This window comes from Melospiza georgiana, chromosome 2 (assembly GCF_028018845.1).
Source record: "Melospiza georgiana isolate bMelGeo1 chromosome 2, bMelGeo1.pri, whole genome shotgun sequence".
Taxonomy (NCBI): Eukaryota; Metazoa; Chordata; class Aves; order Passeriformes; family Passerellidae; genus Melospiza; species Melospiza georgiana.
In genome coordinates, this window is record NC_080431.1 from 116233561 (window position 1) to 116257535 (window position 23975).

Below are 23975 nucleotides of genomic sequence, written 5' to 3' on the forward strand. Positions count from 1 at the left end.
CCACAGGCTGAAAGTGCAAAATGGATTTATTTGAAGCAGCTGTCTGTGTGATTTAGCATCCACAGCCTTTTCCAGGTGTGGAATCCTGGGGCTTGCCTGCAAACCTGCTGCTTTTGATGTGATTCCCCAGGTCACTCACACTGAACTAGGGATACTCTTCATCATTCCCACTAAAGACTGGTCCATAGAAAAATCCACTGTATTTTTTTTTTCCAAGTACACGGGTCTGATCAATCCTTTTAGGTCAAGCAATAAAGTTCCACCACTAGACCAGCTAACTTTCTACAGCTACTTGAAAGCAGGTTGGAGTGAGCTGGTGTCAGTCTTTTCTCCCAGAAAACAAGTGACAGGATGAGGGGGAATGGCCTCAAGCTGCACCAGGGGAGGTTTGGGCTGGATATTAGGGGAAAAATTTTCCACAAAAACTGTTGTAAAGCACTTGACCAAACTGACCAGGGAAGTGGAAAAGTCATCATGCCTGGAACTACTAAAAAACCATGTGGATACGGCATTTGAGAAAATAATTTATTGGTGAACATGGTGGTAGTGCTGGGTTGATGGCTAGACTTGATCTGAAAGGTTTTTCCCAGCCTTAACTGTTGTCATTATATTACAAAGGTTCCATACCTCCTTGATGTTTCTTGTAGTCGGCTCCTCTAGGCACTGACTCTTCCTTGCCCTCACAACAGCCAAGTGACTCCAGTTCCCCTCAACCAACCAATCCACTCTTTTATAACACTCTTCTCATTGGCTATAGCTGTGGCCTGTTAAAATCAGGCCTGCTCCTAATCCTTAATAATTGGCTCAGCTGCAACTCTTTAGGGGGTAAAATTACTTTCTATTACCACCTTCATTTACCCATCCTGTATCCCCCTACAATTCTCCCTCTCTCTTTTAATTACAGAGTTGCAGCATTTCTACAAGTACATATTCAAATAAATTAACATTATGACACATTCATATATTTCATTTAGAACTAAGAGCTATACAAATGTTCAGACAACATATAGTACAAATACATATATTTCTGAGTGTTGGTTCAGTTTTGCAGCTTTTCTCAGTTTACAAAGTAAACATCTTCAAAATATTTTATACTCATATTTAAACACTAATAGCTGCAATCAATATATTTTACCAATAGTTTATTTAGTATTCAAGTCCTTTTCCCCAAATCCATGGGATTATATAGTCGAATCCTTTTCTCCCGAATCTGCGGGGGTCATATAGTTTAGCATTCGAGTCCTTTTTCCTGAATCATGTTGGGGTCACCATTTGTTGTCATTACAGTGCAAGAGTTCTATTGTCATTACATTGCAAGGGTTCCATATTGCTAGAGTTTTGTACCTCCTTGACGCTTCTTGTAGGTAGCTCCTCTAGGCACTGACTCTTCCTTGTCCTCACAGCACCCAACTGACTCCAGTTCTCCCTCAACCAACCAATCCACTCTTTTATTACACTGTTCTTATTTGCTACAGCTGTGGCCTGTTAAAATCAGGCCTGCTCCTAATCCTTAATAATTGGCGCAGCTGCAACTCTGTAGGGGGTAAGATTACATTCTATACCACCTTCATTCACCCATACTGTATCCCCCTACATTAACTATTCTGATAAAATGATTCTGGAAAGAAACCAGACTGCAAAAATGCATTTGACTCTTCATCCCTGCTTCAGATGAAGCACAGGGAGTGGGGAAAAAAAAAGGAATAGGATTTGCACACATAAGGCCATAAATACAGTAAACAATCTCATTCATCCTTACATTTTCTCTGGGGTTCAGTCAAAACTTTAGTGATAATAGATAGTTTCCTTCACAAGGCAGCAGAGCAAAGAGGGGGCTCTGTAAGAATTCACAGAATCCCAGAATGGTTTGGGTTGGAAAAGACCACAAAGCCCATCCAGTGCCACCCCTGCCATGGCAGGGACACCTTCCACTGTCCCAGGCTGCTCCAGCCCCAGTGTCCAACCTGGCCTTGGGCACTGCCAGGGATCCAGGAGCATCCCAAACTTCTCTGGGCACCCTGTGCCAGGGCCTGCCCATCCTCACAAGGAAGAATTCTTTCTAATATCTACTCTAAACCTACTCTCTTTTAGCCATGATATCTCTTTTCAGGATGAAAACTACAAGCCATTATGCCTCCTCCGGGATTTTAACTTGACCCAAGGGCCTCCCTTTCTTTTCACTTTTCTCTTGTCCTCAGTAAAGAGCACAACCATTCCACACCAGTACCATTCATGTGCCACTCAAAATCTTTTCATACTTTCATGATTTCTCCCAAAGCACCCACTCTAAAATAGGGTTTGTAATTCTATGTGCTTGCTGGAGCATGTCACACAGTGAACTATGACAGAGTAAAAAAGTTTTTATCCCCATGCAGAGACCAGAAATAGGAATCATCCCCATTACCTGCTCAGGAGCTGTTACCAGACATCACAATACAGAGGTATAAGTCCACCCCATCTCACCTCTGAGCTTGTACCATCTCTTAATTCTTTTTCTTATTTTGTCCCACACATAATAAACCCTCCAGAAAATAATCTGCTAGACAGTGCTTCAAAAAAAGAAAATTTAAAGAAATGCTGCTTCTTGTTAGGGATTAGCAACTAGAAATTATTTGGGTAACAGCTCTTCTTTTTCAAGCTGGTTAATAGATAGGAAAATTAGTTGGCAATTTAAATGCTGCCTCATTTAACACAATGATTCCTAATTACATTATCAGCCCATCTGGCAAGAATTGCTTACAACCATCACACAGAAAAGAAAACACCAGTAACTATATGCTGTGTTTGCCCACAGTTATTACATGTTATTATTGGCACTGACTGTCACTCAGGTTATCTCAGCAATTTGTTTCTACAAATTAGTAATGTTACAATATACAGTGGCTTTTTAAGCACAGACATTCTAGATGTTTTTTTTTCTCCCCTGTGTTACTTAGAGTTAGCATTTACAGCCAATAAAACTACTTTCCAATAAAAGAAAAAAAGTATCAGAAGGCTAGGCTTTAATATAGATTCTTCATCTGTTCCTCTGAAGATGCAGAAATAAAAGCAATTTAAAAGATGAATCAAGAGAAAATTTTGGAAGCATTTCTAGGTGTAGAAGACTGCAAAGTCAGACATAAACCTGAAAAGCCTCCACAATGACAGATTTCTGCTTGCAGAATATTGTGCACCTTGTTTAAAAGGTAAGACTGTAAACAAAAATAGGTAAATTTGTTGGACTGGCACATTGCCCATGAACACACAGGCAGGGATGGATTCTCTCATTTCTCTGCTCACAAGCAGTGCCTGCACTGGAGGAACACCTCACCCCAAAGCCAAATGATCCTTGGCAGCTTGGATGGAATCATACTTCACCTCAGAGGAGGAAGAGGAGGAGGAAGAGGAAGCCAGACTCACATTTTACACCAAGTCCGGGAAGGGTATTTCCAGTGAAGTCACCTCACCAGAGAAAACAGAAAATCTATCTGCTCCCACCTCCAAAAACAACCCCTCCCATGGTCACAAGAAGGGTTCACCCATGCAGCCAAGATAAGAGAGGCATTGTGAGGAAAGAAAAAAAAAAACAAAAAAAAAGAATGAGATTAATTTTCTAATGACGTTTGTTCAGCAGGTGGTGCCCACGTTTGGCTGCAGCCCTGGGGATGCAAAGGAAGGTGATTTATTGCTGCACGACAACATGGGCAAACCAGAAGGTCAAGTTTATCACCAAAGATAACTCCTGCTTTCACAACAGCAGAAGTCTGTCGCAGAAGCTGTGCAGTGTTTGCAGTCTGGGGAGTTAACAGGAGGAGCAGTGCCAGCAGCACACCAAGCTCTCCAGAGAGGGTTTGGCCTTTGCTGCCTTTCCCCTCACTGCATTCCCAGGTGGTGCCAGGACCTGGATTTACATTTACTGCCTATCTTCACATTCCCTCTCTTCCCCAGCCACTTAAAACATTCCCAAACACTCTCACACCCCCAGAAGAACACCAAGAGTTCTCCCCCTCCATCTCTCCATGATCTGCACTGCTAGACTGGAAGGAATATTTCTTTTTTCCTGCCTGGAAAGCAATAATCTCTTTCTTTGCCAGAAGATTACAAAGTACTATCTGGATTAGCCAATCTATCCGTGTTTAAGAGCACTGCATGCTTCTGTAGTGGAGATTTGTATAAAAAACACAAATGCTAAAATGACAGATTGCTCTGAAGTATAAACTTGCTAAACTAAATTGTGAGTTGAAATATGAGCATCTGACTGTGGGACTGATGAATAGTCATTTTGAAGAAAAATATTACAGGAAGTGCTTTATATATATTATCATTTTGACAATAAGGGAAGGCTATTATGGTTTAAAGACAAAAAAAAAATAGTCAGCCAATCAATCCTGGTAACAAAACAAAATATCTATTCTTCATTTCTACGCTCTCCTTCCTGCCAATGCCCTCGGTTCCCTGAACATTAGCATTCTTTCTGCACATGCCATCTCATGTGCTATCTTACTTTTCAGGCTGAAATTTATTTGCTGTGTCTAGATTTATCATACAACACATCCATCCTATTCATGCTATATGAACATGCTTTGCTGTTGAACATGAGCCATTACTTGCTTATCTTAGAGCTGTGTGAATCGCAGCAATTTTGTCTCATTGCCTTTTCAGAAGAGATTAACCTTTTTTCCCCCTCTTTTTTATTTTTTCTCCCCCCAGATATGAGTCTCTCTCCCCCCTCACACCCTACAGCAGACAAAACCAAGTGAGTGAAGCAATCCTGTAGTTCACATAAACCAGCTGCAGCTGAACTCATGCTCTGCTCTAAGCACTGAGTTTTAAGGAAAATTTGGACTAATTACAGAGTAATAATGATAATCTAGAGGTGTAGGAAAAAAAAAATCACCTGTAAATAAGGGTTGACTGGCTTTAAATGGCTTGAGAAGACAAAGGAAAAGTGTGATACAGAGAACCCCAGGGAGCCAAACCTTTCAGAACAAGGGGTTGCATGGAAGCCAAGAGGCGCCTTCATCAGCCACCAACCCTTAAGCACAAGCAGAGTTAGTGATTACTGAGAGCAGCAGAAATGCCCCCAAACCTGAAAGAGGAAAATCTGTGTATCTGCTGTGCTTACACCACACACATTCTTGAATGGAAAGATAATGAATGCCTAGACAAATGGAGGATGAACAAAACCCCCACAAACACTGAAATTCAAGAAGGAGCGCATGAGACATCAGCTATTTGCACTTAAGTGCACGCAAAGCTCTTGTTAAACCCAAAAGACTGTTTCCACCTGTTAGTAGGTGTAAGGCAACTAAATTAATCAATTTTCTGGTAATTACAGCACAGCACTGATGAGACAGGGAGGCTGTAAATGCCACTGGGAGCAACTCTCACATTTAACTGCAAGCCTCGAGAGGAATCCCAGTGCCCACGCAGCCTGGGTTTAGAGACAGCCTAAGCCCAAGCCCTGTCTCCTAAATTAGCAGGAGTCTCATGCAGAGCTCACCCCTCCCTCCCTGGAGAACAGGGTGACTTAAGGTGCTGCAGACACAGCTATTAATTGAATAATTCCATAGCTAAAAAAGAGCTTAACTCTTGGAGATGTGCTTGTGAAAGGCATCACCCATTTCACAGGCTCCTTCTCAGCATAAAACTCTTTCTCACTTGGAAACCAGAGAGTGTCACTGTTGGAACCCAGGACATTCCTCTGGCTGCCCCGGGGGACTCCAGACCCTGGCAGGGGGCTCAGAGACCTTGGCACGGAGTCAAAAACACCTGTGCCTTTGATTTTAACCCATGGAAAAAACAATTACCAACTTGGTGTGAGGAGTTACAAAGCCACAAGGGTTTGAGTAGAATGATAGTGAATTTACCACAGGGTGAAAATGTAGAATTTTGGGGTTTTACAATGGGGGTTCAAGAGGCAAGATGGAGGAATCTGGGCCTGTCCTGTCTTTCTTCTTCTTCTTGTCTTCCATTGTCACAGACATCTTTTTATGGAAAATCCTTTCCTAAGGATTTTTCCTCCTGAGAAGCTGAGAGGCCTCAGGAACAAAATGTAAACATTGATTATCTGCTGCTGTGGAATGCAACAGGTGCATCTGGAATTGGCCCATGTTGGATGTTTCTAATTAATGGCCAATCACAGTCAGCTGGTTTGGACAGAGAGCCCAAGCCACAAACCTTTGTTATCATTCTTTTTATTCTATTCTTAGCTAGCCTTCTGATGAAATCCTTTCTTCTATTATTTTAGTATAGTTTTAATGTAATATATATCATAAAATAATAAATCAGCCTTCTGAAACATGGAGTCAGATCCTCGTCTCTTCCCTCAACCTGAGACCCCTGTGAACACCACCACACTCCATCTTCTGCTGTGATGGTGGCACTTTTGGACTGGTTTAGATTAGAGACAGACTGTCTAACATAGTTGATAGGTATTGGAAAATTATTATAAATAAAGTACATGTAGTTTTTTTAGTATAAAAAGCTAACACCACCCTAAGGGCGGTCAGCGTGCCTGAACTCAACCTGCTGGACAGATCTCAGCAGGTCAGAGAATGAATGTATTAGATAAGAGAAAACAAACAACCTTGAGAACCAGAGCTGAGGAATCTCGACTTCTTCTTCAGTCTCTGGGCTGGGAAAAAAGAGACTTTTTAATACCTCAGGAGCCATTTCGGCAACACCAAACCCGAGATGTGACCACCATTACAGAGTGTCACCACCACAGGAGAGACATGCTGGGCACTGTCCAGCAGGACTTTGAGCTCTTTGGGACACCAGATGGAGCTAAGGATGCTGTAGCAAGACCTGAGGAGGAGGAGAGCTTCCAGCTCCACAATAAACAGGGCACTGTCCGAGGTTAAATCTCTGCTGATCTGCTCACCAGCACTGGTTAGGGCATGATCTTTCTAAAAAGTAAAATAATGTCAAAGAATTTTAGAGGTTGGGCTTTTTTTACACAAAAAAAGTCAAGTCACCAAAAAAAAAAAAAAAAAAAAAAAAAAAGAGAAATCATGCTACTACATTACCTCTCAGAATACAATATTATTGAGGGCTTTTTGCCTTTTTTTTCCCTTGGGTTAAGGAAATGAAATCAGTAAGCCTACATTAATGTATTATACCCGGTGAATGATTACAGTTAGAAGCTGCATTCAGTTCAGAATTTCAATTTTCCGAGGCTTTTGCTCTCCGAAATTAGCTTCCAATTTATTTTGTCAGGTCATTCTTTTCTTTTCCTCTATTGCTCATTAGACTCAGTGAAACTGCTGTCAAATAAAAAAAAAAGAAGCGTTTTTAACTCTTCTTCTCTACCTAGCTTCAGTAGTCCTACAGTTAAAAAAATAGAAAAAAGAAAAAAAGAAAAAAGGTTGTTTTGAAACTAAATCAACTGCAGTAAGACCAAAACAGTTTTACATCTATGCACACAGCCAAGCCATGCTAGGCAAACTCAAGAAGGCTTGAAGTGACTAATTATTAAACCTTCCTCACCCTGTAGGTGAGTCACTGCCCATGTTTACTGTGCCATCTGGAAATAACAAAACTCATCAGGGAAATGAAGCCCATTCCTAATGCTCCTGAGCTTAGGCTAGGAGGCATCCCCAGCCTCATAAGCACTGCTATTTTTTTTGTAATCTCCCTTCTGCTAAAGGCACCACAGTCCCCTTGTCCTTCAGCAGCAGGCAGAACCCTGCAGGAGAGGTTCAGTCCCACTCCTGTGTTCCCACCTTCTTTCAAAGGTCTCCCTCATACTTCAAACTCAATTTTAAATAAGATTCCGGCTTTCAAATTGCATTGGAGATGTGAAACCAAGTGCCAAAGCTGCTCCTTCAATACTTAAAAAGGTTTTTTGTTTTGTTTTGTTTTTTAGAGATGTTATTTATAAGAACATGGGGAATGGCTTCAAACTGGAAGAGAGTAGGGTTAGATGGGTTATTAGGGAAAACTTCCCTGTGAGGGTAGAGAGGCCTGGCACAGGGTGCCCAGAGAAGTTTTGGCTGCCCCTGGATCCCTGGAAATGTCCAAAGCCAGGTTGGATACTGGGGCTTAGAGCACCTGGGACAGTGGAAGGTGTCCCCGCCATGGCAGGGGTTGGAACAAGATGATCTTGAAGTTCTCTTCTGACCCAAGCCATTCAATAATTCTTTGATTTGAAGGTAGTGAATAACACTGAGAAAAGGCTACATTTTGGAGGCAAATAGAAAGAAAATGAGACTTGCAGGACAGCAGTGAGACAAATCAGCTTTTTCAGAAGGCTGCATGCCAGGTCTGATCTCTTACCTCTCTTCCCCCCTTCACCTCACTCTTGTAGTGACACGATTCTTTCCAGGCTTTTTTTTTCCCCCTCCTCTGTCAAGACGTTAGTTTTGGAGATGAGTGTTTGTTAGCAAAGGTTTTTCAGAGCCTGGAGAGCTGTGAGGAGGAGAGGTGAAAGCAGGACACCCCTGACTCATCAAGTCTATCTGTTTTCCCTGGAATGAGCTCTTCCCAGCAGCGCTTCCATCCCCACTCTGTGGAGCACCACTCATTAGAGCATCCTCCTAGCTGCACTTGCTGCCTGCTTTCAGGAATTCCTCCTTGTGCTTTTTTAGTGCTCCTCTTCAAGGACACTGAATGCTTAGAGACATTTTCCAGTCTGTTCTCCTAAAATGTTCTAACACACCCAAAGTGCAGAAGTTTTCCCTGGGTTTTCTCTGTCTGCTCACCCCAACAGTGAAGCAACCAACCTTGCCAAAACATGGAAGTCGATGGATATGATGGCATGGGAACACCCAGCTTGGCTGCTTAAGACAAGTTCAAGGCTGTTGAAGATTGCAATGCAAGATGTTTTCCATTACCATCTCTACGGCAGATTACCTTTGTCAAGTGGGCAGTTTGCTTTATCTCTCTCTTTGAGTGACCACAATCACTCCTCCCTCGGGAGGGGACATTGCTGATAACAGCTATTGAATGTCACTGCATGGCTGATAAGAACTACAGCATCCCATTGGGAGATGTGAGCCCAGAGGGAGGAGCCAAGCATTCCTACCCAGATATAATCCAGAGGTTTTTGAGACACCAGCACGGCTTTCTCCACTGGATTCCCCAGAGGAACAGCAGCTGCCTCTTCTCCCACTGGATCTTCAGAGGAAGAATACATCCTTCTCTACAGGATCCTGCTCCAGCAGAACCACCCCTGACACTGCAGGAGGGCTGAGCCACAATTCCAATGGCACTGCCACCAACACCCTGACCCACAGGGTGTCAGGCTGGGTTCTGACTCTGTCAGTGTTGTTCTAGTGTACTGCATTGCTTATTTTATCCTTTTATTTTTTTCCTTTTCCCTATTAAAGAACTGTTATTTCCTGCTCCCATATTTTTTGCCTGAGAGCCCCTTAATTTAAAATTTATAGCAATTCGGAGGGGTGGGGAGGGTTTACATTCTCCATTTCAGGGGAGGCTCCTGCCTTCCTCAGCAGAATCCTGTCTTTCCAAACCAAGACAAGGGCTCTGAAAGCACCCTGTTGTCCTGGAGGCCAGGAAAGTTCAGACAATGCCATGTTCACCCAGTGAGATCCCTGGATTAGCTGGGATAATTGGGTATGGAGAGGTAAATAAACAAGCACACACCTTGGAAATCCAGCTATGAACTCCCTGTACTTCAAGGCATGATCTCTGCTATAAAAATGCCATGACTTGTTCCTCAGGCCTGGCTTGCAGCACTGCCAGACTTTATTTAACACGAGATCTGGGTTGTGTCAGCCTGAAAAGGCCAATCCCACCCTCCTGAACCACCTCTTCCTCACCTGTCACAGCAGCTCCCACCTCTTTTCCTGCCTTTCTGCCCAGAAACAGGCACCATCCCACACTTTCACACACCTGCTGGGCTGGCAGGATGGGAAAGGGACATGACTGGATTTGCCAGGGCAGGCCAGGGAAGGGAAGGAGGGAAAGACCAGGATAAAACCCACGAGTTCATCTGTGTCAGGCACAAAGACTGGAATTTGGTAATTGTGACCGTGTTCCCTGTTAGAAAAGTTGTGCCATACCTCTGGGGAAAAGGTGTAGGGCCAGGCAGCTCTCCAGTGCTCTGTGCCATCTTTGGTGGCCACAGGAATGTGCACAGGGAGTCCCAGGTCCCAGAGCACAAACAAGGTGATGCAACTCCAGTGGTTTTATTTCCCTGGCAATTAATAAAGGGAATACAACAGATAGAAGGCTTTTGCTCCCCATTGCACCTGACCTATTTAGGATATTGCCATGCAGAGTTTGATTGTCATCATGGGTGTTCCTTGGAATTATACAAGGGAGTTCAAAGGCACAAACAGAAATCAGCTTTATGCTCCACATTAGCAGGAAGGACTATTTGATTGGGAAAATAAAAAAAAAAGAAAAAAAAAAGAAAAAAAAATTGTTAACCAATGTCATAATGATGTGTTTGATTAATTAAAAATAAGAATCATGCTTTTTATTCCTATTTGTTCTAATGCTTCTACTTAAAAATTTGGCAGGACTATTTAAAAGGCGGTTTTGATTCTCAAGTGAAATATGATATGCTTTAAAAAGAAATTCTCTTTTTTGAAAGCAGCACTGTTAGAGAACAGCAGCACTGTTCCTCCCCTGCTATTGGAGTAGTTTATTTCTCTCTCTCCTTCTCAAACATTCATACTTTCCTCTTTCCCCTGGCTAATACTGGAGAGGCAGCAGCTCTGGGAAATGAACCAGCTTCGCCCGTGGCTCATACATCATTACAATTGTTAACCAAGTTCCACTATAAAAATCTTGATTACACAGGAGAACACAGAGGCATGCAGGAACACAGCTTCATTTCCAGATACCAGATTGAGTTTGTAGGGCAGGAAGTTAAAAGACTTTGTTATGCTCTCGGGTTGATAAAGTCTGCCAGGACACGCCATAACAGCAGCTCCCCACAAGCCATTCCTCCCATTCCTTATTCCAGTGCAGGAATATGCTTCTTTCTACTCTGGCCAGGGCTTACATCTCACTGTGTGATGATGGATGTGTGACAGGAGCTGGAATTGGGTGGTCTTGAAGATCCTTTTCAACCCAAATCCTTCTATTCACACCACTGGAGCTGAAGGTGCTCAGGGCACTGGAATTGTGGGATTTTGCCCACTGGCAACTTCAAATGCTGTTGTGCAAAGCTGCCACGGAGAAAAGCTCCCAAACCTGGACAAAAAGCTGCATCTGGTCACTTGCCAATGACCAAAGGTTATTCAAGGTAAACCTGAAGGCTCAGCAGAGTGCAAATGGAAGTTAATTTTAGCTGGAAAATGTAGCACGCAGCAGCGTTCATAACCACAGCTCCTGAGAAATTCTGTGAACCCTCCCCATCCCCCACATGGTTTATCTCAGCGGTTCAAATGCAAAAATCTGGCACTTTGGATCATGTGAAATGTTTGTGTTATTCCCTGAAGGACTTTGCTGCTGACAAGTAATGAGAAGATTATTCTCTGACAGTTAAGCTGAGGCACTGTGACTGCATCAGATGTTGCACTGCCCCAGCAGCTCCCAGACTTTGGGGAAGTGTGGCCACCTTTGAACTCCTCTGTCTTATTTGCAACCCAAGAGTGCCTGAGAAGAAAAATGAATGAATTAAATAAAAATCTCTTTAGTCAGAGAAAAGGTAGGATTGATGAATCATTTTTTCTGACACGCCTCACACTTCACTCTTTGCTGTAGCAGACATCTACCAGGCAGCACAGTGAATAAAAGCACAGCCTTTCCAAACCATGCTCAAGCAGCACAGTAATACTGCCCTGAACAGCTCAAGCTGCTGTAGTGTGCTCTGGCTTGAATCATGGAATGGTTTGGGTTGGGAGGGACCTTAAAAATAATCTCATTCCAACCCCTGCCATGGGCAGGGAACCTTCCACTAGACCAGGCTGCTAAAAGCCCTGTCCAACCTAGCCTTGAAAAGATGCCACAACTGCTAATTTGTTATACTGCAGATGCTGACAGTCAAGGTTTCTGTATCAACAGGTGTCACAATGGAATTCTGGAAGTAAAGTTTCCATTTACATAGATAAAAAAGGGAGGGAAAAACCTCCCTTGAGTGTCACAGACATCTTTTATGAAAAAATCCTTTCTTTAGGATTTTTCCTCCTGAGAAGCTGGGAGGCCTCAGGAACAAAATGCAAACAATGATTATCTGCTGCTGTGGAATGCAACAGGTGCATCTGGGATTGGTCTCATGTGGTTGTTTCTAATTAATGGCCAATCACAGTCAGCTGGCTCAGACTCTGTCTGAGACACAAGCCTTTGTTATTCATTCCTTCTTTTTTCTACTCTTAGCCAGCCTTCTGATGAAATCCTTTCTTCTATTCTTTTAGTATAATTTTAGTACAATATATATCATAAAATAAAAAAATCAAGCCTTCTGAAACATGGAGTCAAATCCTTGTCTCTTCCCTCATCCTAAGACCCCTGTGAACATGGTCACACTCGCAATTTCACAAAGTCACAATTTTGAAAACAGATCCAAATCCTGCAGTCAAAACAAAGCACCCCACAATTTTATTTTCTATGCCAAAACTATCTCTGCCAATGACATTCTTCAAATTCCTTTCTTCCCAAATGCCACAATAAAACGTTCAAGTTGGCACATGCAGGACCCAAGCTCCCATATGATGGCAAATGACTTATGATGCCTTTTGTTCTTGTAGAAACCCCAAATCCTGATCCTCTATGGTGTGAAGCTTCTTAAGGAAGAAAAGTAGGAAGCAGAAAGAGCCTGGGTGGTGAAAAAACTCTCACATCTGGCCTTGACCTGAGCCTGAGCACTAGGTGGGCTCCAAGGTGCTCTGCTGAGAGCCACTCTCAGAGGCAGATCCACTCACAAATATCAAGGAATTATCTGAGAGATGGCTGACAAAAAGCATCCAATTATTTCTCCCCTGTCAAATGGCAGGAGCTGGCCTTTAATCCCTCCCTCAAGTGGAAAGGTGACTCTCAGTTCTTGAGTTGTCATGTCTTTTTCTTTAAAGCAAAAATGCCAGTTTTGGATCCCTAAGGATGGATCCTTCTCTGTATTTAGGGAGGAGAAGCTTACCAAGGGTTGCTGCAGCCTTAATACCTTTCCTCTTTTAAAATAAGGCCAGACCAGGATGTGAGAGCAGCATTTTCCCTGAACACATTGCAATCTAGCTTAATAGCAGTTTTTGCTAGTAAATAGGTACAAAAATAAGCCAACCATAAAGCCAAATAAAATCAACTAATTTTAGTACTCACAAGCTGAGCAAAGAGGACAAAATCTACAAGTAATTTGTTTTTCACAATATCAAATTATTAGTAAGCAGTGGTGAGGGGAAAAAAGGATTGCAGAGTGCAATTACTGTCTTAACAGATTCCCTTCAAAAGGGCCTAATTATGACACATTAATTGTATTCAGTGAATTGTAATTTTCACTCAAATAAGATCTTTTTCCCCCATCTAGCTTGTTTTCCTCAACTTCCCTCCCCATGACACTCCACAGGTTTCATCTGCTAGAGAAAGACTCTTAAAAAATAAAAGTCTAGAACATTCATTCCCAGCTTCCCTCCTTGTAAAATACTCTTACAAATAAAAAAAGGCAGCGAGAGCAGTGGGAAAGAGGCAAAATGAAGAATGAGGAAAGAACTCTGAGGGAGGAGTGAGACCAGGGGGAAAAAGGTGCTGTTTTATCAGCCTTTGGCAAAAGAGGGAGCAAACATTGACTCTGGCCCGAGGCTTCCTGAAGGCTCCAGGGCTGACTTTGCCACGTGGCCACTCTGGGATGCACAGGGCCACAAATCCATCAGAGAGCCACACCTGGGGCAAGGCTGCTGAACTGGCTGGGCCTGTGGGCAGCACAGCTGCTCTCAGCCTGAGGAGGAGAAGCTTTCAGAGCTCCTTGGCGAGGCTCTTCAGGTGATGGCATCTCGGGACTTCTGCTGCTCAGAGTGACTCCGAGATACATTACAAAGTCTCTTTTCCCATCCTGGCAGTTGAAGGAGTCAGAACTCTTCATTTCTCGGTCTCAAGGTTGTTTATTGTTTCTTATCTATAAAATTCCTTCTCTGGCCTGCCAAGGTCTGCTCAGCACCACGCAACCACAGCATCATCCAGCTCCCAAATCCAGAGGGCTTCCCCATGCACCCCACAGATCCCTCGGGGTGTTGTTGCCAGCCCGTCTCAGGCCACTCTGCTGCCAGCCAGGCCAGAGATCACCAACAGCCACAGCAGCTCCAGTCTGCACCAACCCCACAGCTTTGGTTTCTCTGTGCTGGCCCCTGCTTGGCACAGCGAGGGATGCAGCAGCCTGGCATTGTCAGAACCCGGGAAATTCCTGTGGGTGCCCTGAAGGACTCGAGATCCTGCCCAAGGGGCGCAGAGACCTTGGCACTGAGCCCAAGACACCTGTGACTTTGATTTTTAACCCATGGAGCAAATTACCACCTGAAGAATGAAGAATTACCAGTCGAGAGAGTTTAAGTAGAATAATAGTTTGTCACAGGGTGAAAAAGAGATTTTTGAGGTTTTTAGACTGGAGGCTTGGGGTTCCAAGATGGAGGAATTGAGTGGGCCCTGTCCTTCCTCTTTCTTCTTCCTAACCTTCATGTTCTGGGTGATGGTGGCACTTTTAGATTGGTTTAGAGTAGAAGCTCACTGTCTAACATAGGTGATAGGTATTGGAAAGTAATTGTAAATATTGTACACGTAGTTTTTTGTATAAAGACATAACATTGCCCCAGGGCAGGCAGAGTGCCTGGACTGTCCTGCTAAGTAGACCTCAGCTGGGCAGGAGAAATAATTTTATAGATAAGATACAATAAACAACCTTGAGACTGAGAACTGAAGAGTTCTGACTCCTTTGACTGCCTGGCTGGGAAAAGAGACTTTCTAAGGTATCTCAGGGTGATTCTGAGCAGCAGAAATTCTGAGACCCCAGTGAGCCGTGTCTTGCCAGCCCAGCTCCTCAGCACCGCGATGCAGTCGTGCAGAGAGCTGTGATGGAGACACGGGCAGAAAGGAAAGTAAGATCTATCTAGTCCTGGGCTGCTTCAAGTGCTTTGAAGGGCACTGAGCTGATGGATAGAAATTCAGGTGTAAAAGTGACCTTAGAACATGTTCTGTGTTTGCTTCATCAGCTTGGATCTACAGAGCAAATCCAGGCTGGGAAGCAGCAAGACAGGCCTGTCAATAGCAGGAAAAAACACTTCCTTCTTTAAGGCAGCTGAGAGCTGCCTCCTTTACTTTGAAGATTTGATCTCCAGCCCTAATTCTGTGCTGAAATAGAAGCAACAAGTTCCTTCACTTATTTACACAAGTTGTTTGTATGATGAAATCTGTATTTTACAGCCAGTAGGAAAAGGGGCAGAGAGGTCTGTCTGACTCCCACTGGAGAGGCACATGTGAGAGCCATTGTAGCAGCTTCCTTTTTCAAACAGAGCTGTACTTGACAATGACCAGACAACACTTCAGGCCAGACTGAGTGAGGACGTTTCAAAAATTATAATATGTGGAGGCAATGTAATAGCTAAGGTGTCCTCACACACTCGAAGTCGTAAGAGCTCTTCAAGGAAATGAAGACCTCTGCAAGGGGTAGTAGCTTTTAAGTCTTTCTTGCCAGATGCCTAGAGCTCACAGTCCTCTGGTTAGAGAGGGGGGGAAAAGGGGAAAAAAAACCACAAGAAAAGCAAAAGCAAGAAAAGAAAGATTTCTTCCTTAATAATCCAAATGAAACAAACACATGGAAATTCCCCATGGGCTTTCTTTCGTCCACTGTTTCATTTTCATCTCATTTCTACTCCAAATCCCAACTAATTTACACTTTATTCAGGGAAAAGAGTTATTTGCATGCCCTCTGCTTTCCTCTTTCCACCTTTAACTGATGCTTTTTCCTTGATAAGGAACAAAATGCAAAGTGGTAAAAAATGTGAGCCTGGCACCTCTTTCCACCACTTCTGCTCCTCACAACATCTCTCCTGCCCTAACCCACCAGGATGTGAATTCAGGATTGCCTCAGGCAGAACCCCTGGATAATAAAGCTTCCATCAATTCTCTGAAGAGGAGAAAGCTCCTTTAAAGGAACAGTTAGTGGGGTTCTAATCCCTAACTCTGGGAGAGAAGAGCATCCTGAGGAATGACCATGGTGAGCCTCTTCCATTCAGTGCAAGCAGCACTCACATTTTGGGTTATTTTATAGTACAGCCTCTACTACTCCCACACAGCCTCTTTTGCCAGGGCTAATTTTGGATGGAAGAAGGTGCTAAAATGCTAATTTGTAAAGGCAGGGGCTTTTTGGTCAACCCAAACCTGGTATGTTTGCTTGCTTGTCTTGGGTCAAAAACACATCACAGCCCACAGCTGTTCACTGGGTTAGTCCTGAATTACAACTGCCAGGTGCTTGTCCTTTTTATTTTGCAGGTATCCAATAACAACAACCACCAAAATAGACTCAAATCACCATTTAGAAACAGGAATATTTTTGCATTTCAATACTATTTCCACTAGACAGATCTGGAGGGATTTTGACACTGCCACCTCAAAACACTCCAACGCACCACAGAAATTGTCTTTGCTTCTCAGGCTTTTGTTTCTTCAGCTTTCATAAAGAGCTCAAAAATAAATACAAAAGACCTTAGTAATTACTAAAAAAAAGAAGAAAAAAAAAGACAGAAAGAGACTTGAGATGCAGCCTGCCTTCTGATATTTGAACAAAGAAAGATCACATTTTAAAACTCCTTGTGTCTAGAAAGACAGTGAGCCCCTTTTCAGCAAAATTAAGAAAGTGGAGCTGAGCATGTTGGGCAATAGCACAGCACCAGAAATCAGATTACAAGAGCAGCTGAATCTTTCCTCACATCTTCATTCCTTTCAACACTCAGAGAATGAGAGCTACCACCAATTAAGGAATAATGGCTGCAAGTTCAGAACTTGTTAATGCGCGTGTACATCACCCTCAAAACACGAAGCCATAAATTCTGACTCCATGACACACTAGAGATATTTAATACATATCCTTCTTTATCATTCCTCTCTTTAATAGCTGGAAGAAATGGAAGGGAAGATAACCTCCCACCAATTATGTGGGAACTGAAGTTTGTGTTTTGCAGTGGGGGCCGTTAGACCCAACATCCACGCTGACCTTAAAACTTGGGAGCAGGTTTATAGAAGGGGTTTTTGCTCACCCCGTGCACAGAACAAACTGCCATTAGGATAAACAGCAGATTTAAAAGCCTCTTCATGAACAGAATGAAGAACTGACACTGAAAGAAAGGAGCTGTGGCATTCAGAGCACAAGTTGGATCCTTGTGTGGTCAATCAGACAAGAGCTCTCAGGGGCTGTACACCTGGTATCTCTTTCACAGAGGAGTAGCAGGATTAAAAATTACCTGTTCTTAATAAAAACACAGCTTGGAGATGCAGTGGGATCAGCAGGACTGCCACCACCTTGTACAAGAGGCAAGATGAGGCAATGGTACTGTCCCTGCAAACATTTAATGCAGCCCAGATGGACTTCAAGAAAGCTGTGAAAAACATGAGGTTTTTTAAAGAGTTTGACTATTCTTTTGGTCAAAAGTTTGTAGGAGAAACAAAATTAATATGAAGAGAACTGCAGTGAAGATAGCAAAAAAACCTAAATGATCTTGGATTCAGTTTCTCACAGTTCTTATAATCTCAGGGTACGTAAAATAATAAAAGATAGAGCAAAGGAATTCCATTGGATTATTTAAAGGAATAGCTGAGAACACTGCACACAATTCATATTGGGCTCTTGCCACCTCTTACTTAAATCTGGAACTGGAAGAAGTGCACCTATGCAGACAGGTATAAAGCCCATAATCCATCAGGAGTAGGACACATAATTATACATCCATGAAATAAGGGACAAATACATCACACCCTTCAATACAACAGACCGTTCTCACCTTTCACATAACTCTTAAGTAGGTCTACATGTGAATGAATAAGAATTAGTGGGAGTAATAATACCTGACACCAAGCTGGTAACTGGTCTGGAGATCTGATAGGATTAGGAAGGATATTGTATCATAAAACTGGAAATGATCAGATACACTTTGGCTGCAAACACTTTGCAAAACTGGATTGACTGCATTGAAGTTTCCTGTCTTGGAAATAAAATAAATTTTGACTTCACACAGCTGCTCTATTTTTGTACCGTCAGAACAAGTGTTTCAGAACTGCCATTGTGAATCGCAGCTCTGTGCTCTGTTTATCTGCTATATGACAAATCAGAATTAGAATGAAAGCCAAAAAGTATGCCTTAAATGACCTGAAAAACGAAATTCTGTCATAGTAGCTTCCTTCCAAGAACAGGAATTAAAAAAGGAAAATTTCTAAAAATGCAGCTGAGCAGCAAAGCAAGCCCTGTAGTGCTGAAGCCTTTCACAAATGTTCATTCCCCGTTCTGGCACAGCAGCTTCCAACACTTGATGCACACGCTCCCGAAGCCACTGGGCACCAACGCTGCTGTAACCACCACATCAAATCTGCTTTCTCTTCTCACAGCCCGCTGCTTGGTCGTGGTGCACCACTGCCCTGGGAGCATTTCCCCATCTCTCTGCTCCTGTGCAGAGCAGCAGCTGTGCCGTGCACCTTTCTGCGCCGCAGCCGCTCCGGCGCTCCTGGCTGCCAGCATCCTCCTTCCTGCTTGGCAAAATGTCAGGGCAGCTCCCAGGGCAGCTCCCTGGGCTGGCAGCGCTGGGACGGGCCTGGCTCGGGCAGAAAGCTGGGAAGCCCCAAGTTGGAGGGGTGCAAGAGCAGAGCAAGGTGTCCAAGCATCGCTTCGCAGCGCGGCTGCTGACGTGGAGCAAAGTCAGGCTGGGAGGAGCATTTAAATCAGGAAAAGATTTTCCTTTTCTACACCATCATGCACAGCCCACTCCCAACTCCAGCAACCGCTTGCCCAAGGAGCTTAACACAATCCAACGCTTGGCACTATCCAGACACTTGCTTTTAGTAGCAGCATGTGAAGCATTCAAGCACCAACAGTAGCAGCTCTGTGGCTTTTTACTACTCGTTGCAAGGCAGAAAAAGCAGAAAGTACATTTGTGATCTTTAAGTCTTCTGGTTTCAGGCAGGGAACGAGATAAAAAATTCATCCTCATCAAAAGTACAGAAGAAATTCTAACTGCACTCCACTGAGTCATTACACACCAAGATCTGGTTTGGGAAACAGAAGCATTTATAATCTTACTTACAACCTCGGTGGGTCTACTTGTGAATAAAACCTCACATGTGCTAAACCAGTGGTAGTCTTTAAAATAATTAACTTTGCAAGAAGTCAGAACAAGTTCAAAATAGTAAAAGCTTTGCAATCAGATTCAAAGCATGGGTTTTTTTATGTGGAAAAAATAAAAATCCGAGGCAAGTCTAGCTGAAACCTTCCATCACCTGTAATACAAGTGATACGAGCTGTTGAGCATAAGTGAACCCTGTGGGTGCACTGAGGGCAGCACATTTCTCCCTCTTAGACCTCCAGTCATATTATGAAAGGCCTGTCACATTTTTCCCCTCTCCATTTCTTCCCATTTCAGAATCCCCCTAGACATGTAAGGAGATAATATGCCTGATAGTCACTTTTCCTACCTGAAGTTACTTTTTTTCATCTAGGACATGCTGAATTGGGTGATTAGTCCAATCAAATCTGGTGCCTCAGTTCTGGCAGAAGCCAATATTGAATGTTTGAATGTTCCCTGGAGTTATGAAGCACACACCACACCACACCAACAGAACTAGTCAAATATGCATCACTCAACAAGGAGGAAAAATTATTTCATGGCCTCCATGGCTACTGGGCCACACCTTGATATGTCAGACCTAGTTATGTTTTTTTTTTTAAATTTTTTAATCTCTATTTATTGATCATAAAACAATGCCAGCCTTTCTCAATGCATGTATTGATCCCAGTGTGATACCTTTTGATTAGAGAGATGATGTGGCCAATCCTCTTACACTCGAGGGGCAAAAAAAAGAAAGAGCTCACAGACATCCAAAAATGCAATGACGGCTGAACACTCCCCATTGGCTGCGCATTTTGGCATTCATTGGCTTTTTATTACGTAGGGGAGTTAAGCAGAAGAATAAAGATTTTTTTTTTTTTCTTTCTGTCTACACTGGGAACCTCAGGACCTGAACTCCTGAAGCAAACGCAAAGTTCTGAAGCAAAGCCCCGAGGGCTCTCAGGAAATTAATCCCCACTCAGCTGACCAGTCATCCCCCGCGCAGCCCAGCTCCGCTCCTCCGGGGATCTCATGACACACATGAAAGAGCAATGGCAAAAAAAAAAAACCAAAAAACCCCAAAAAACAACTCGAAACAAACTTCAGCCACACTGGTGGAGGCAGAGAGGGAAGATTCAAGGCAACACGGTTTGTCTGAAAGCACTATTCAGAACACACAGGTTCTTTGCCCCGTTGATGAGCAGCACATGGGTTCCCGACAGAAGGGGCTGGTTGTGCCCAGCCATCACTTTAGTTTAGCAGGAAGATGCCGAGCGATTCTCCCGGGAGCACCGGGAAGATCTACCACAGCACCCAATCACGACGCAGAGCAGCTTAAAAAAGCAAAGAATAACCAAAAAAGCATCCTCTGTCTCTAAAACACGGTCAGTTCGGCTGGCAGAACAACTCGCTTCGCCGTGACAGAGCCTACAAGGAATCCTGGGGACCAGATCCGCAGATTTCCCGAGCAGGGGCAGGACAGGGGATGCTTCTCTCCTTTCTCCCCTCCCGGCGGGTCCGCGGAAAGTCGCGCCGGGCACCGGCCCCGTCTCCCGGGGAGAAAGGGGAAGGGAGGAGGCGCCAGCGCCGAGCACCGGGACAAAGTTGCGCTGGAGCCGGAGGGGTGGGGGCCGAGTCGCTGCCACCCCGGAGAAGTTCGGTCCCCTCCTCCCCATCCATCCCTCCCAGCGCCCCCGGCCCGCAGCCCCCGGCCCGCTCCTACCGCCTGCGGCGGGGTCCCGATCAGCATCTCCAGGTAGTAGCCGCGGCCGGAGTCTCCCTGGAGGTTCTCCACCATGGCCAAAAAGTTGAGGGTGCCGCCGGGGTCCGAGGCCAAGGCCAAGCCGTCCGCAGCCCCCGGGGCATCCTGCTGCCGGCTGCCGCCGGCCGGCCGCAGCACCACCGGGGCGGGCGGGGAGCCGGCGGGGGCGGCGGGGTGGGACACGCGGAGCGGGAGGGAGAACAGAGCCCGGCAGAGCCCCGCGGAGCCGGCCAGCAGCAGCAGCAGCAGCAGCAATCCGGGAGCCGCCAGCGGCGTCCCCATCCCGGGGCCGGGAGGAGTCGCTTCCCAAGTGCGGCGGCTCCGGCCGGAGGCAGCCTGGCTGCCAGACTGGAGCAGCCGAGGGGGGAGGAGGAGGAGGAGGAGGAAGGAGAAGGGAGCGGCTTACCCACGCCCCGGAGCGGCTTACCCACGCCCCGGCTCCATCTCCCCCTCCCCCGAAGCGAGCTCCTCCTCGCGTTTCTCCCGCTCGGCCCCCCGGGCAGCGGGAGCGCTCGGAACTCCGTGAGGGGAAAGTTGCTCCGACCCAGCGGCCTCGGGAAAAACTGCTCGGCTCGGCCCTGCTAAGGGAGAGGGCGGCAGGGCGGGGAGAAAAGTTTCCGAAAGGCCTAAATGGAGAGCGGGGAGAGGCTCCGGTCCCCTCCCGGTACACGGGGCTGGGGGCTCCGGCATCGCCATCCCCCGGGAGCGGGGCTGTGCTGGGCAGGAGGAGGTGGAGATGGGGATGCGGGGTCGCTCGGGGATGCGTGAGTGTCCCCGTGTGCCGCTTCACACCGTTGGTGTTTGTGTGTGTGTTTGTGCGTGTGGAAATTCAGCTGCTGCACCGGCTGGAGCGAGGCACGCAAAGGCGTCTGCTTGAGAGAGCATGCGAGGCTTTAAATGTCTTCATCATGCACGGAATTAATAACGGCAGCCAAGTGAGGCCTTTTGAAAGATGGGAACACTTAGGGTGGAATTAGCCTCGACATCTCTGGAGTAATGGCAGTGCCCTGATGGATCGCTGGATGGAGCGGAGAGTCCAAAAAACCTTGAAATGTAACACTGGGCAAGTCTAAGCAGACTCACTCTGTGGCTGTTTCTGGCTCTTCCCCCGGTCCTCGGCTGTAGATAAAGTTGAAAAATACCCAGCTGAAGTCATGTGTACTCTGGGTGTCCCCTGATCAATTTGCTGTCCCAGGCAGCCACCTGGTCTCTCCCTGTGTGTAAATCTGTGCAGAACTCTGTGCACTGAGATCCCTCCTCTGCCAGAGTAAACTGAAAGAGCTCCCCCCTTCCCTTCCTGGAGCTGGAGTAATCGTCCACAAGATTTCCAGGTGTTTTGCAGGTATTGAATGAAGTTTTATTAAGAGGCAGACAGTGTTCATTCCTGGGAAGGCTGTTTGGGGGAAGGATAATTGGGTAAGGCTGTTAACTGTAGTCATTTCTCAGAATTGCTTGAAGAGGATAATCCTTAAAAAGAAAGTGGGAGCTCACCTTCCCTTGCTGAAGGAAAAGAAGTGTTTTCACACTTTTTCACTGATGTTTTTGTTACTCTGGCTCTGTCACCTCAAATCTGGAGCCCTTTGTAGGGCTTCCCTTGGATCAGTTCCGTGCTTCTGGTGCAGCTGGATGCTTTTCCTCCTGCATCCATGGCAGGAGGGGGATGCAGACCCTGTCCTGGCTGGTGGAGCCCTCAGCAAGAAGGAAAATGCTGCAGGGGAAGCCTACAAGGACCGTGGCCTGGCTAGGGGCTGGAGGAGAGGATATAAATGAAACTTCCTCTCAGGAGGTGGTTGTGCTTGTGGGGAACCACACACCTTGCTAAGAAGTGAAATTGCGCAAAGTTCCCCTGCTGCACAAAGCTTTCTGTTTGCCTGACAAGTAGGAAGGTGAAATATTGCAGCCCTGCTCTGTCTGGTCTCACCTGCTCCAGGCAGAGGGAAAATGCAGCTGAGCACCTGAGGGAGGGGCAGCCAGGCTCACACAAAGAGGTTATCTCCGGGCTGCTGCAGTAATGGCTTTTCCTAGCGTGGCTGGGATGGTGACAGGCTGCATTGTAGGGCCTGTCTAGTCACAGCTGAAGCCAAAGGGGAATTAAAATGCTCGGGGGCTCTTCATGGGTGAGCTGAAAAGTGGAGAAATGCCCCCGCCCCTTTGGAAGAGGGAATGGGAAAAGTAATCAGGAGTATAATTGAACACCCCCTCAGAGTGGTAGGGATGTATTTAGAACAGTCAGCAGCTATGTGCATTTTGTTTTAATTCTTTTACAGTACAGTAAGTCTTCCCCCTTGCTGCTGTTGCTAAGATACATTACCACACTCCTGGCTAAAGCAATTCCAGCCAAAGGAGTGCATAGTTTTCAGAGCATAGAAGATATAGCATAGCCTTTAAGTGTTGAGGAGAAAACTTCTCCTTTTTTGTTCATGCTGTTTGGTAAAAGTTCTCTTCCTTGTTTTCCACAGCCCTGGATGAGTCTCACAGTAAATGCTCATCAGGCAGCTGCTGTGTATGAGATGCTGTGTGTGAAACCTTCCTGCCCTCCCATGGCATCATCCCAGCAGGGCTGGGTGTGCAGAATGGGGATGTCTGCCTTGCCTCCCTTGCTCCTTTATTTATTTAAGTATCTGAGAAGAATTAGGCTGTGCCACGTACAGGTGAGAAGTTCCAGTGCATTTCTGAACGCTGGCAGGAATGGGCCTGAAAAGTGCAATGTGAACAGCTGCTTGGGAAAGGAGATGTAAAAAAAGTCCTCCCAGAGAGCCAAATGTGACTGCATCCAAGATGTTCCTCAGAGGGGAAGTCATCTGTATGCAATGAGTGCCACAGTCAACATGCACACTTGGGGTTTTTTTATGTATCACATACAGAAAATAAATGAAATGCCAGAAATAGACTCAAGTTTAAGTGTCTGTACACTTTGTGTTCTACAGTATTTGGTGAATCTTGTTTTTCTCTAGTTTTGTGATTCCAAATATGTGTTCTTTGAGTAAATAATAATAAAAGTATTTTAAATATCAGTCTCTGTGAATAAG

At 45.1% G+C, this 23975-nt stretch overlaps 1 protein-coding gene across 1 annotated transcript in view; it reads right to left on the minus strand.

The window, feature by feature from the left end:
* BACE2 (beta-secretase 2) overlaps window positions 1-21228 on the minus strand; it is a 56046-nt gene extending 34818 nt beyond the window's left edge. The window contains exon 1 of the mRNA XM_058045327.1: window positions 20908-21228. Within this exon, the coding sequence (XP_057901310.1) occupies window positions 20908-21228 (321 nt within the window). The remainder of the gene's footprint in view (window positions 1-20907) is intronic.
* Between the last annotated feature and the right edge of the window lie 2747 nt (window positions 21229-23975).